Genomic DNA, 12,118 nt, shown 5'->3' with positions numbered 1-12,118 from the left:
AGTCTTCTGCCTGCCCAGCTCCTGTCAAACCATCCAACCCATGCCAGCATGGAAGGTGGACATTAAACGATGTTGATGATGATGTAATGCCTTTAGCTTTACATTAACCAATCTATCTTTCCTTTCTATTTTTTTAAGATGGTAGAATGTAATTTGAGATTGATTCAGCAGCTAGAAATTCTCAAGCTGGCTGACACTAATGGGATTTTGTGCTTTCTGTTACTCTTAGCCTCTTAGTTTCTCCAACTCCTTATGAAGTAGGTAGCGGGTAGGGACCTCAGTCATGACAACAGAGTGTGATCGTCCCGCCTTATACCAGTCCCATGCTCATCTGACTGTGGCTGACTGTACTTGGAGTAGGTTCCTATCCTAGGTTATGAACCCCATCCCTCAGCTTCAAAATCCTGGATTGGTATCCAACACAGCTAATCCTAGATCTGTAATTTGCATTGAGAAAGGAGGAAGATTGAAAATTAAGGTGAGCAACTTCGTTTTCAGTATTCAAATTGCTATGTTTTGGGTTCAGGCTTTTATCTCCAGTTAAACTGAAGTCACAGTGGTGAAGTCACAAGTTGGTTGCTTAGTATGTGGTTTCTGAGAAGGTTGGAGATGTATGGTTGGTGGAAATGCTGACATTCACAAGAAGCAATGGTAAGTAGAAGCTAATTAGTATGTGTGTCAAAAGGGTTCAAGTGAGGAAATAAAGCAGTCATAAGTCAGATGTAGAAAAACTGCAATGAAAGCTAAAAGTATACATTTATAGCACACAAAATGTTGTTGTTGGCACTCCGTCGCTTATGACGTCGAGGGTTCCAGTTGATCCGATCAACAGAACAGCCTGCTCGTGAAATTAACGTGCAAGTGGCTGAGCAATCCACAGACACGTGTACCCTTAACGTAGTTCTCGGGGATATTCAGCATGACACAGTGTGACAAGGTTGACCCTTTGAATTACAGGCACAACAGAAACAGGAAGTAAGAGTGAGAGAAAGTTGTGGTGGAAGAGTACAGCAGGGTTCGCCACCATCCCCTGCCGGAGACTCATAGAGCTTTAGGTGTTTTTGCTCAATAAACACTCACAACACCCGGTCTGGGAACCGAAACCGCGATCCTATGACCGTGAGTCTGCTGCCCTAACCACTGGACCATTGCGCCTCCACAGCACACAAAATAAAACAGTAGAAAACAGATGTGTGTATGTGTGTGCACATGCATGTTGTTAATCAGCATAAGTATGAATTTATCCTTTCCTCGTGACATATTTAACAACCACATGATGGTGCCACATAAAACACACCCATGGTTGACATTAGGAAGGGCATCTAGCCATAGAAACCAAGCCAAAACAAACTATGGAACTTGGTGCAGCCCCTGGCCTTGTCAATTCCTGTCAAGCTGTCCAGCCCACACCAGCTTGGAAAATGTTGCTGCTGCTGCTGCTGCTGTTGTTGTTGTTGTTGTTGTTGATGATGATGATGTCATATTTCCTTTTGATTATTCGTTGATGTAACACAGACCATCAAGGAAGTTTTTACAAGTCACTGACCTAACCTTTAACAATAGTGTATTGTATTATTAACACCAAACCACAGAGTGTTGTATTGTCAAAGGTTTTCTTTAGCTTGAAAAATGCAAAATAGAATTGTTTATGCTTAGCTAAGAACTACTTTCTGATTATCCTCTTAGAGTGTGGCATATATGGTTCCATCTGTATCTTTTATCTTTTACTTGTTTCAGTCATTGGACTGTGACCATGCTGGGGCGCCACCTTGATGGGTTTAGTCAAACAAATCAACCGCAGTACTCATTTTTAAGTCTGGTACTTATTCTGTCAGTCTCTTTTGCTGAACTGCTACATTATAGGATGTAAACAAACTAACACTGGCTGTCAAGCTGTGGGTAGGAGAGACGAACACAAAGATACACACATACACATATAATTGTGTGTGTGTATACATATATGTGTGTGTGTGTGTGTATCTTTGTGTCCATACACACATGCACACACACACACACATATAGATGATGGGCTTCCACAGTTTCCATCTACCAAATTTACTCACAAGGCATTTGCCAGTTAAGGACTATAGTAAAAGACACTTGTCCAAGGTGCCATGCAGTAGGGATTGAACCTGAAACTACATAGTTGCAAAGTGAGCTTCTTAACCACAAAGCCATGCCTGTGCCTAAACTACAATCCAAACTAACCCTATCTTGCATTAACTTTTCTCTGACTTTCTCTTAACACTTGCAGACTGGCTCCCATGCAGGTGGCACGTAAAAAACACCTTTTTGAGCATGGCCGTTGCTAGTACCGTGTGACTGGCCCTCATGCCGATGGCACGTAAAATCACCCACTACACTCTTGGAGTGGTTAGCGTTAGGAAGGGCATCTAGCTGTAGAAACTCTGCCAGATCAGATTGGAGCCTGGTGCAACCTTCTGGCTTGCCAGTCCTCAGTCAAATCGTCCAACCCATGCTAGCATGGAAGCCGGACGTTAAACGATAATGATGATGATGATGATGATGACTATTTTTCAGTGCATTATTGACTGTAAAAGTCATTAATGATTAACTATGAGTCAATTGTTGGAAACAGCAGCCAAAACCCCTGAAAATCACACTACACAATCTTAAAAAAGTGGCAAAAGTATTAGACAAGGTAGCATTAGATACCTCTAAAATTATGGGATGGTCATGGCTGGAATGTCAGGATTAGCCAGTAACAACATATTGATTAATTATAAGCTGATGAAAAAGCCTGTATGTGACTGTTTAATGTGCTAGAAATGACTGCTAAATCTCCTTTAACCCTTTAGCATTTAAACTGACCATATCCAGCCAAAATATTCTACCTGTTTTATGCTCAAACTGGCCAGGTCTGACCTCTCACACAAAATCCTACAATATCATTCTAAAAATTAATGGTTAGCCCATCAATATCTGAAAGCTACAAGTTTATGCATGATTAATTCAAAACAGTGTGAATAAATAAATATTACTTTTGACAGAATAATGTCCCAGAACCCCCTAAAAAGATATTTAGAATGCCTTTGATCATAAGTATGCTCAATCAATAATTAGTATTGTAGGGATATAACTTAATACTTTTCATAATCCAGAAAATATTCCTGATAGATTTACAGCCTTTTTATTGTTTTGGTTGTCTCACAATCTGTTGTTGTTCTTGTTGTTGGCACTCCGTCGCTTACGACGTCGAGGGTTCCAGTTGATCCGATCAACGGAACAGCCTGCTCGTGAAATTAACGTGCAAGTGGCTGAGCACTCCACAGACACGTGTACCCTTAACGTAGTTCTTGGGGATATTCAGCGTGACACAGGGTGACAAGGCTGACCCTTTGAATTACAGGCACAACAGAAACAGGAAGTAAGAGTGAGAGAAAGTTGTGGTGAAAGAGTACAGCAGGGTTCGCCATCATCTCCTGCCGGAGCCTTGTGGAGCTTTAGGTGTTTTCGCTCAATAAACACTCACAATGCCTGGTATGGGAATCGAAACTACGATCCTATGACCGCGAGTCCACTGCCCTAACCACTGGGCCATTGCGCCTCCACAAGTCTCACAGTCTATGCTTGTATTAATCAAAGAAAGCAACCAGATCAACTGAGAAGCTTCTCTGTAAAAGAGCTGCTGCAGTGTAGAGATGATGTTCATACAGTCAGACAGTCATTTTCATGCTGATACAATAAATATACTCCAATCCATATTGTTGACCATAGAAAATGTCATAACCTCAAATGTACAAAATATGAAATCAAATATGCACAAACATACAAACACGCATGTGCATATGGGTATACACACACACACACACATACACACACCCACATACACACGCACATTTAAATATATGTGTGTAGGTATTTGTAAACCTCACCAAAAAGATAATCTCAGAAGTCATATAATCATAGGGTACAAATTTTATTTGAATGGAAAGAGTTAAATGCAAATGTCTCTCAGCAATTCAAGAGAAAAAGAAGATATGCAATTAACTGCAATGAAAATCAACACCAAGTTCCATACAGGCCTAGTGCTTTTGTTTACTTTTTTTCTATTTCTTTTTGTTTATCTTTTTCTTTTCATTTTTCTTTTTCTTTACTTTCTTTTTGTTTTTTGGTTTCAGTACTCTTCTTTTGATATATACTTAATATTCATTCCTGCTCAAGTATCCATTTTTATGGTACTTACTATTCACTTTATGAAGCCTGCAAAAATGTAGTTTAATTTCCAATGACAAGATAAATTGGTATAATTTTTAGTTGAAATTTTGTTCATTCTTTTGTTATCCTAGATTCCGTAATTGTGAAAAAGTCTCAATTTAGGTTTCTTTTTATGCTTTTATTTATTTTTTTCCTGTATGCAAATATTTTAATGCATAATTTGTTCAGGGAATGAAAGTACATGTGAATTTAAATTCTCATAGTCTTAAAAAAAAAATATCCAATTTCACTTATTATTGTAAATTCCATCACCAAAAGTTGGAAGAAGTTTTAGTAATTTTAATGCTTAAATGTTGAAATATTTGTAGCAAATATTTTAAAATTCTTTTTCAATTAATTATTTTGGTTTCAGTGAGTTAAGCGCCATATTTCTTGCTAAGGAAATCTATATAAGAATTGATTTTTCTCGTTTGCACATTAATTAATTTTAATAAGTTACATACAAATTTACAAATGGAATTTTCTTTCTATGAAGTATAAAATCATTTCCAAAAAGGAATCATTTTCCTTGGAATATATTTGATAGAAGCAATTACAATGGTGTTTCCCATAACAACTTTCATAAATATTCTGCCTCAAATGATAGCAAAAAAGCGAATCCATAATATTTGTTTTCATCAGCATATTGAATTACGATCGTCATGGTTACTTCTTACAGTGAAACAAACATGTAGTTGTGGTATTAGAAAAAAGTTTTGGCAAAATTTTAATGAAAATATAGCAAGTAGTGTCATTTATTTTTCAAATGAAAATTGACCATACAAACCAACCCTCCAGTTCCCCAATATATATATATATATATATATATATATATATATATATATATATATATTATCCAAAGTGTACAGTATTATATATTCATCATGGCTGATCTTACCAATCGGTTTCACACTAGGGGTACAATGGAGTGCTAGGTAACAATCCGGTTATATAACCCTACGCTCATCAGAGGTCGCCGATATGAAATGAAATACCTATATATATATATATATATATATATATATATATATATATATATATATATATATATATATATATATATAATCCATAAAACTGGAACTAAGCATCATTCTTTTTTGAGCCCTTTGGACCTGGAAGGTGTTAATAAATATATGTTTGTTAAAATTATTGTATTTATTAAACAGACAACTAAACATAAATTCTAAAATTTGGCCATTTAAAAATGAAGGGTGAACAACTATTTTTATTAATTTTTTTTTTAATCAATTAATAAATTAATGTCTATCAAATGTCAATGAAGGCTGAAGAACTGAAGATATCAACTACAAAAGCTGAATCCCAGATGAGTGGTTCTGCCTCATCATCATCATCACTCCAGTTGGGCAAAGCTTCTAAAAACTGAATTTATTTTTGTAAATATAACAATTAAAAATTACTACAAATTTTCATTGTTTACATGTAAACTTTGCCCCGTTTGAAAAGAATCGTTTCAATCAGTTAAAATCAATACTTCTTGAGGACCCAGGATGCTTTTATTATTATTATTATTATTATTATTATTGTTGTTGTTGTTGTTGTTGTTGTTGTTAATATTTTTTATTTTTCAAATCAGCATTTTGAGAGCATTCTTATCATGTTAAAGAAAAATACCCGGGATGTTAATAAAATATTCTGGAACATATATTTGAGAATATTTTATATCTTTGATTTTTAAAAGAAATATTATTTCGACAGATCATCTTTTAATGCAATCTTCATATCTCAACCAATGACAATTATCTTCCTGTGATAATTTACAACTCATATTTGATTTATGGTAAAAACTATTTTTTATGCCTAATTAAGCATTGAAATATTACTAGCTTCTTTAATGTGCGTAAAGTGGTAAACAGAATTATGAATGAATTTTTTTTTTTTAGTTTTATTTTAATTTCTTTTTGTTTATATATGCAATGTTGAAAAGAGAGAAACCAACTTTTAGACAGAAAGCTTCACAGTTGATTTAGTAGTGCAGAAAACGGAAATGTATGCACACAGTCAATATCACCAGATATGTATATATTAGTTTCTTAAGTATGTATGGATGGATGTATAAATGGCAGGAAAATGGCAGGCTATGTGTGTGTTGTGGGCATCTTGCACCAATCCAGCTGGCAGAGAATTAAATCATTGAGGATAATACATTGTCATCAGCAACAATAGTAAATTCTTCTTCTTAATATTTATATGCTGTTTCATTCACAAGAGAGTAAAAGCAGTTAACAAAGGGACTAGTCTCTTTTGTTGGAACTAAAACAGTATCAAGAATCTGTAATCATTTGTTGCTAGATATATATATTTGATTTTGTATGCCTGTCTGCATGGATGTGTGAGTATGTGTGTGCATGCACATAGGTGTATATGTACATGTGTGTGTTTGTTTGTGCTTTTTCTTTTAGATGTTTCATTAAACTTTGTTACATTTCATATAAGTTTGTTGGTCTCTATTAGGAGTTTTTAAAAGGTTTGTAACTCATATTTTTTCATGTACTCTGTCTTCAATTATTTCCAAATATTTTAATGATTAATTACTTGTAGTATGCAAACAAAGCATTAGTACATTGTTTCATGTTATACAGAACAAATATTTCACTCCTGATTGTTGAGCGACCTGTGTATGTCTCATTGTTTTAATAGAATATTTCCCTGGTGTAATTTTTTTATTACTAATACTCTGGCCTATTGCTTGTTGATTGATTATATATTTAATTAAGAATTGCTTTTGTTGCTTTTCACTTTCATCAATAATTGGTATGCATTATCATATCTTTATTATATTTTGTTATTAATATTTATCATACATACTTACTTAAAGAAATATATAAATTTTCTAATCTGAGAGAATGCAGCCTCTACTTTGACTCATACAAATGTTAGCAATACATTATTACTATAGTATGTAAAATTATACATTTTATTAATATTTTTTATGAGTATTTTTGTTGATATGGTTCTTTCTCTAGATGTTGACAAAAATTATTGCTTTTAAAAACTGTCTAGTTTATATATAAATTTGATGAATAACTACACTAAACCTGTCAGAATAGTCAGTTGATTATTTGGAAGCAATCCAAAACGTTTCAACAAGTAATATATAATAAACTTATTTTATACAGAGGTCAGGTGCACTACAACTCATCAGAAAAATCAGCCAGAACTGCAAAAACAGTACATAAGATGTGCACAGGAAGTGAACAGTGAGTAAAATATTAAAAGAAAATAGGCAGGGAATATCAAGTGTACTGTTGGTGAATTTCAGGAATCTTGGAAGTTTTGAAAGATGTAGTGTCCCAACAGATGACAACAGCTGCGGGTAGTTTATTCCATGCTTCAGGAATTCTGAACATGAAAAAATGTTTCTGAAAGTCATGAGTGCCTTGTCGTTTCTTGATTTTGTAAGCATGGTCCTTGAGTGTTAGTTGTATTATGGAATTCAAGGTGCTCAAGGTTGTTGTTGGAAAGATGATGGATAATCTTGTGAGTGTCTGCGAAGTCAGTTGCCAGACATTAGAGTTTTAATGTATCTAGGCTGCCCAGAGAAGCAAGACATTCAGATTATGGTAGATGCCTGATGGTGAGTTCTCGTCTGGTTGCATGTTTCTGAACAGCTTCCAAAAGATTGATATGCTGAGTGAAATAAGTGTTTCAGACTGGTGATGCAAACTCTATATGTGTATATACTAGATTCATATAAAGGCCTGAGTGATGCTAAAACACCCTCAGCAGTTTTGACAATTTTAGAGATGTAGTTTGTCCAATGCAAATCACTGTTGCCAATAATATCCCAGTCATGTTCACTAAGAAACTTCTTAAGATTGGTAATTTGTAAAAGCTGGATTTTTCCTCCCAAAATGCATGGTGATACACTTGTCCATTGCCAGCTTGAGTTGCAAGTTAGTAATCCATTGTTGCTTGTGTCCAAGTTTGTTTGTAGGAAAGATTATAGCATATAGGGTTTGTTCTTTTTCTCCCAAGGTACAGCTTGATATCATCTGCATATTTCAACACTGTAACATTCTTCAAGTTGGTATCTATGTCATTAATATATGCAACAAACAATAAAGGTCCAAACGGATCCCTGTGGTACACCAGATGTTGTTTCTTAAGGTGAAGAATGATGTCCTAGAACTGTGACTACCTCTTTTTGACCAAGAATGAAAGACTTCAACCAGTTTCTCTGATACAAAACTCCATCAGTTCAGTGATGCAGCTAATAAGACTGACTGGACAGTAGTTGACAGGTGATGTGTGATCACCCTTTTTGAATAGGGTAATGAAGCTGGCAATTGTCCACTGTTCTGAAGATACAGTCATGAAAGCAGAATTGGAAAGAGAATGAAAACTGGTGCAAAAGAAAGAACCCACTGCATTTGAGAAGCAGATAAGTAACCCCATTAAGACCATGAGAGGCATAGTTGCGCTTATTCTTAAGGTGACATAGCAGCATTGCAGGTGTAAATTTCACAGTTGTTATAGAATTTGATATCAGAGGTGGTGATGGTACATTTGGATTTTCAACAGTTAAAATGCCAGCATAGTTTTCAGCAATAAGTTCTGCACATTCTTTGGGATCATTAGTAATTTGACCTGTGTGGGGATTGCAAAGAAAGCCAACTGGAGTGTGAGGTTTTTGCTTCAGATGTACATGTTTCCAGAACACATTGCTGTCAGGGTTGGTTGTTATATATTGTTCAAGTTCAAGCAATGCCTATTTTTGTCACCTACTTGAGATGGTTAGATGATCTGTTGCGTCTTTTTCTATTCCCTCTTCTATGTAGTCTATGTTCCTGTTCAGCATCATGACATTCTTTCCTGGCAAGTTGAACTGCATCAGTTTCCTAAATTGCACTTTTGAGATTTTTAAAGCATTTGCATGATACTGATGCATCCCTTGTGGTCCAAACTGAATTGAAGATGTTCTGAAGTGCAGTACTGACATCTTCAGAATCGTAAAATTCAAGCCAGTTTGAGCATGTTTTAATGTGAACTCATTAAATATTTGGTTGCTAAGACTACAGTATGAGATGGTTGTTCTAACATTTAGCTCCTTAACTCCTTTTATGATTGCATTTCTACAAAATATTCTGCTTATTTTATTATGAAGTTGCTGCTTGGAACCTAACTTTTACATAAAATTATAAGGCATACATGTTTGTGCATGTGTATGTATGTATGTATGTATGTATGTATGTATGTATGTATGTATGTGTGATTGTATGTATGTATGTATGTATGAATGTATGTATGTATGTATGTATATATGTGCATGCAGCTTTGTGTTTGTGTTTGTCTCTCTCCACTTGACAATTGTTATCGGTTTATGTCCTCCTAAAGCCACTTCTTTTGTAAGTTATATTAATTTGTTGTAGATTTTGTATAAAGAGTGGTTGGATTATTGAATATTGGAATGTTTGTATTTTAGTATCTTTTCCAAAAGACTGACTAGCAGAATACTGACTAAAAAACCTGACCTAAGTCTTTATTTGTATATAATTTCTTGACCAATATTTTAAAGTTAAGTTTAGCATCTAACATTGCTGATGTCTAAATTTTTTGTTTTTCATTTGTAAGGATTGGTAAAATAAATACTAGTAAGATAATATGGTCCTGTCATTTGATTTACTAAAATGTTTCATTGGCACCCATGACTAGTAACAAAACTCAACAAGGCCAACACAAACTATAAAACATAACACTTTAACATAATGATTCTATTTGGGTTTAGTTAAGTTAAGGTGATCAATGTAGTCATAGAAAGCCAGTGAAACTTTCTAGAGACAATGATGTTACTGGTTTTCAACTAACTGATGAAACTTTATATGCAATACTGAAAAATTCAATTATGTATGAACATGCAGGCAACATGTGTGTGAGTGTGTGTGTGTGTGTGTGCGTGCTTGTGTGTGTGTGTGTGTGTGTGTGTGTGTGTGTGTGTGTGTGTGTGTGTGTGTGTGTGTGGCGGTGTAAGAAGGCTGATCTCATGAAGTGAAGCCTCATGGAAGAGATGACAAAAGAGGATTGGTGACGTGCAATACTTGAGATGACCTGCCCAGCTATGCTAGCACTTCCTGACCAAAGTTATCAAACCATAATGTGTATGGACATATATATATATATATATATATAAATAAAAAAATGCATGCCTTTTTTAAAAAAAAAACAAGCATAGGTAAAATTCTGTATAAATTCCTGTGTTTGTGTATATGCATATATTCCACTTGTATACGATATTGTTGACTAAAGTTATATTTAAAATTCTTGAAAAAAGATACGACTCAGAAAGATATAACCATATCTTGCACCTGTCTGTGAAGCATCCTGTTAAATATAAGTTAGTTTCATTGAAGCTTGAAACTAACTAAAGAAAATAAAGTCCAGTTGCATTTTTTTACAACATGGAGTAGATCATTACATTAAGCACCATATGAAGCTAGTAAGCCCATAGACTAGCAACAAACACAGCCTTTGATGCTAAAACTGTAATTATAACACTGTAACCTTGATAGAATAAAATCATTTAAATCCCTAAAATGATTTTTTAATTAGTAATCTATGAAAGACTCAAATATGGCAAAGCATATATCAGAATGAATTATTTTTTACTATTATCATATATTATGGGAATGTTTAATTCACTTTTTTTTTTGTTTTTGCACAATTTGATTAAATTTTTTTTTTCTCTCAACTATAGCTACTATTTATTGTCATTGGTAAACTTCTTATATTATGCTTTGGAGTAGGAATTGTGTTTAAACTTTAAGCATTTATTTAACATTAACAATTGGAACTTGTTATCCATCATTAGTGATAATGGAGAATAACTGGATAGAAATGGAAACTTAAATTCTAGACTGCTGAAATAAGTGTGACATTTTAGATAGAAATACAAAATAAATAAATAAATGTATTAAATATACTTTTTAGATCACTGTCTGAAGTTATTCATTGAGTATCTAGCTACTAGCAATAATTTGTCTCTAGAAACATTAAAATTCCCATTATTGATAGTAAATCTTCATAAAATATTTAAAATTCATAAAAAGAATTCTATTTGCAATGCCAATTAAAAACCATTAATTCAAGGAAAAGCCCAGCAAAAATTCTCATTTCGGTCTTACTCTATTTGCACAAGTACACACACACGCGCGCACGCACACACGCACACACACACACACACACACACACACACACACACACACACAGATTTAAAGATAAGTGTTTTTAGATACATAAAAACCACAAACATTGTCTGGATAAAGGACTCAATATGTGTGTAGAACCTATTATATTATATCATATTATATTATATATATTATATTATATTATATTATATTATATTATATTATATTATATTATATTATATTATTGATAAAATCATTCACAATTTTCCCATTACATTCTCCCTAGACAATATCACATATTTGTTTTTAAAATAAATTATACATCACTTTGAAATAAATTCAAGTATTGACTTCAGTTTTCCTTCTTCTCTCTGTAAGGTTTTTAGAATTAGTTGTTACAGTAAATGGAAAAATGAACACCAATTTCAAACAAAATTTTTGGAAGATTTGTAATTAATATTAATTACTTGGTGACAGAAAATGTTTTGCTGCTTTTTATTATTTACTTTAATAAATATCCCTGTTCCTAAATATTCCCCTTTCTTATTGTCTTCACACAGAACGTGCATATTGGATTTCAGTGTTAGTGCCCTCATAATATCACTTGCTTTTTAATTTGTTACTAGTTATTTTGTTTTTCAAGCGTATATCAAAGCTGTGCAGGTGGTTTAACTGTTGATATCTTATATCTCATGAATTTGACTTGAGTTCTTGCTAATAAAACAATGGCCATCTGCAAAGAAAAAAATTGTGAGATT

At 33.8% G+C, this 12,118-nt stretch overlaps 1 protein-coding gene across 3 annotated transcripts in view; it reads right to left on the bottom strand.

Annotated features, from left to right (window-relative positions):
* Positions 1–3,921: 3,921 nt before the first annotated feature.
* LOC106870387 (tetraspanin-33) overlaps positions 3,922–12,118 on the bottom strand; it is a 176,815-nt gene continuing 168,618 nt past the window's right edge. For all 3 annotated transcript variants that reach the window (XM_014916430.3, XM_014916431.3, XM_052978563.2), the window contains one exon: positions 3,922–12,093. In XM_014916430.3, the coding sequence (XP_014771916.1) occupies positions 12,010–12,093 (84 nt within the window). In that variant the 3' untranslated portion in view covers positions 3,922–12,009. The remainder of the gene's footprint in view (positions 12,094–12,118) is intronic.

The sequence above is a fragment of the Octopus bimaculoides genome, chromosome 2 (assembly GCF_046866305.1).
Source record: "Octopus bimaculoides isolate indiv1 chromosome 2, ASM4686630v1, whole genome shotgun sequence".
NCBI lineage: Eukaryota > Metazoa > Mollusca > Cephalopoda > Octopoda > Octopodidae > Octopus > Octopus bimaculoides.
The sequence above is the reverse complement of the archived record's forward strand: the minus strand, read 5'-3'. Positions and strand labels throughout refer to the sequence as shown.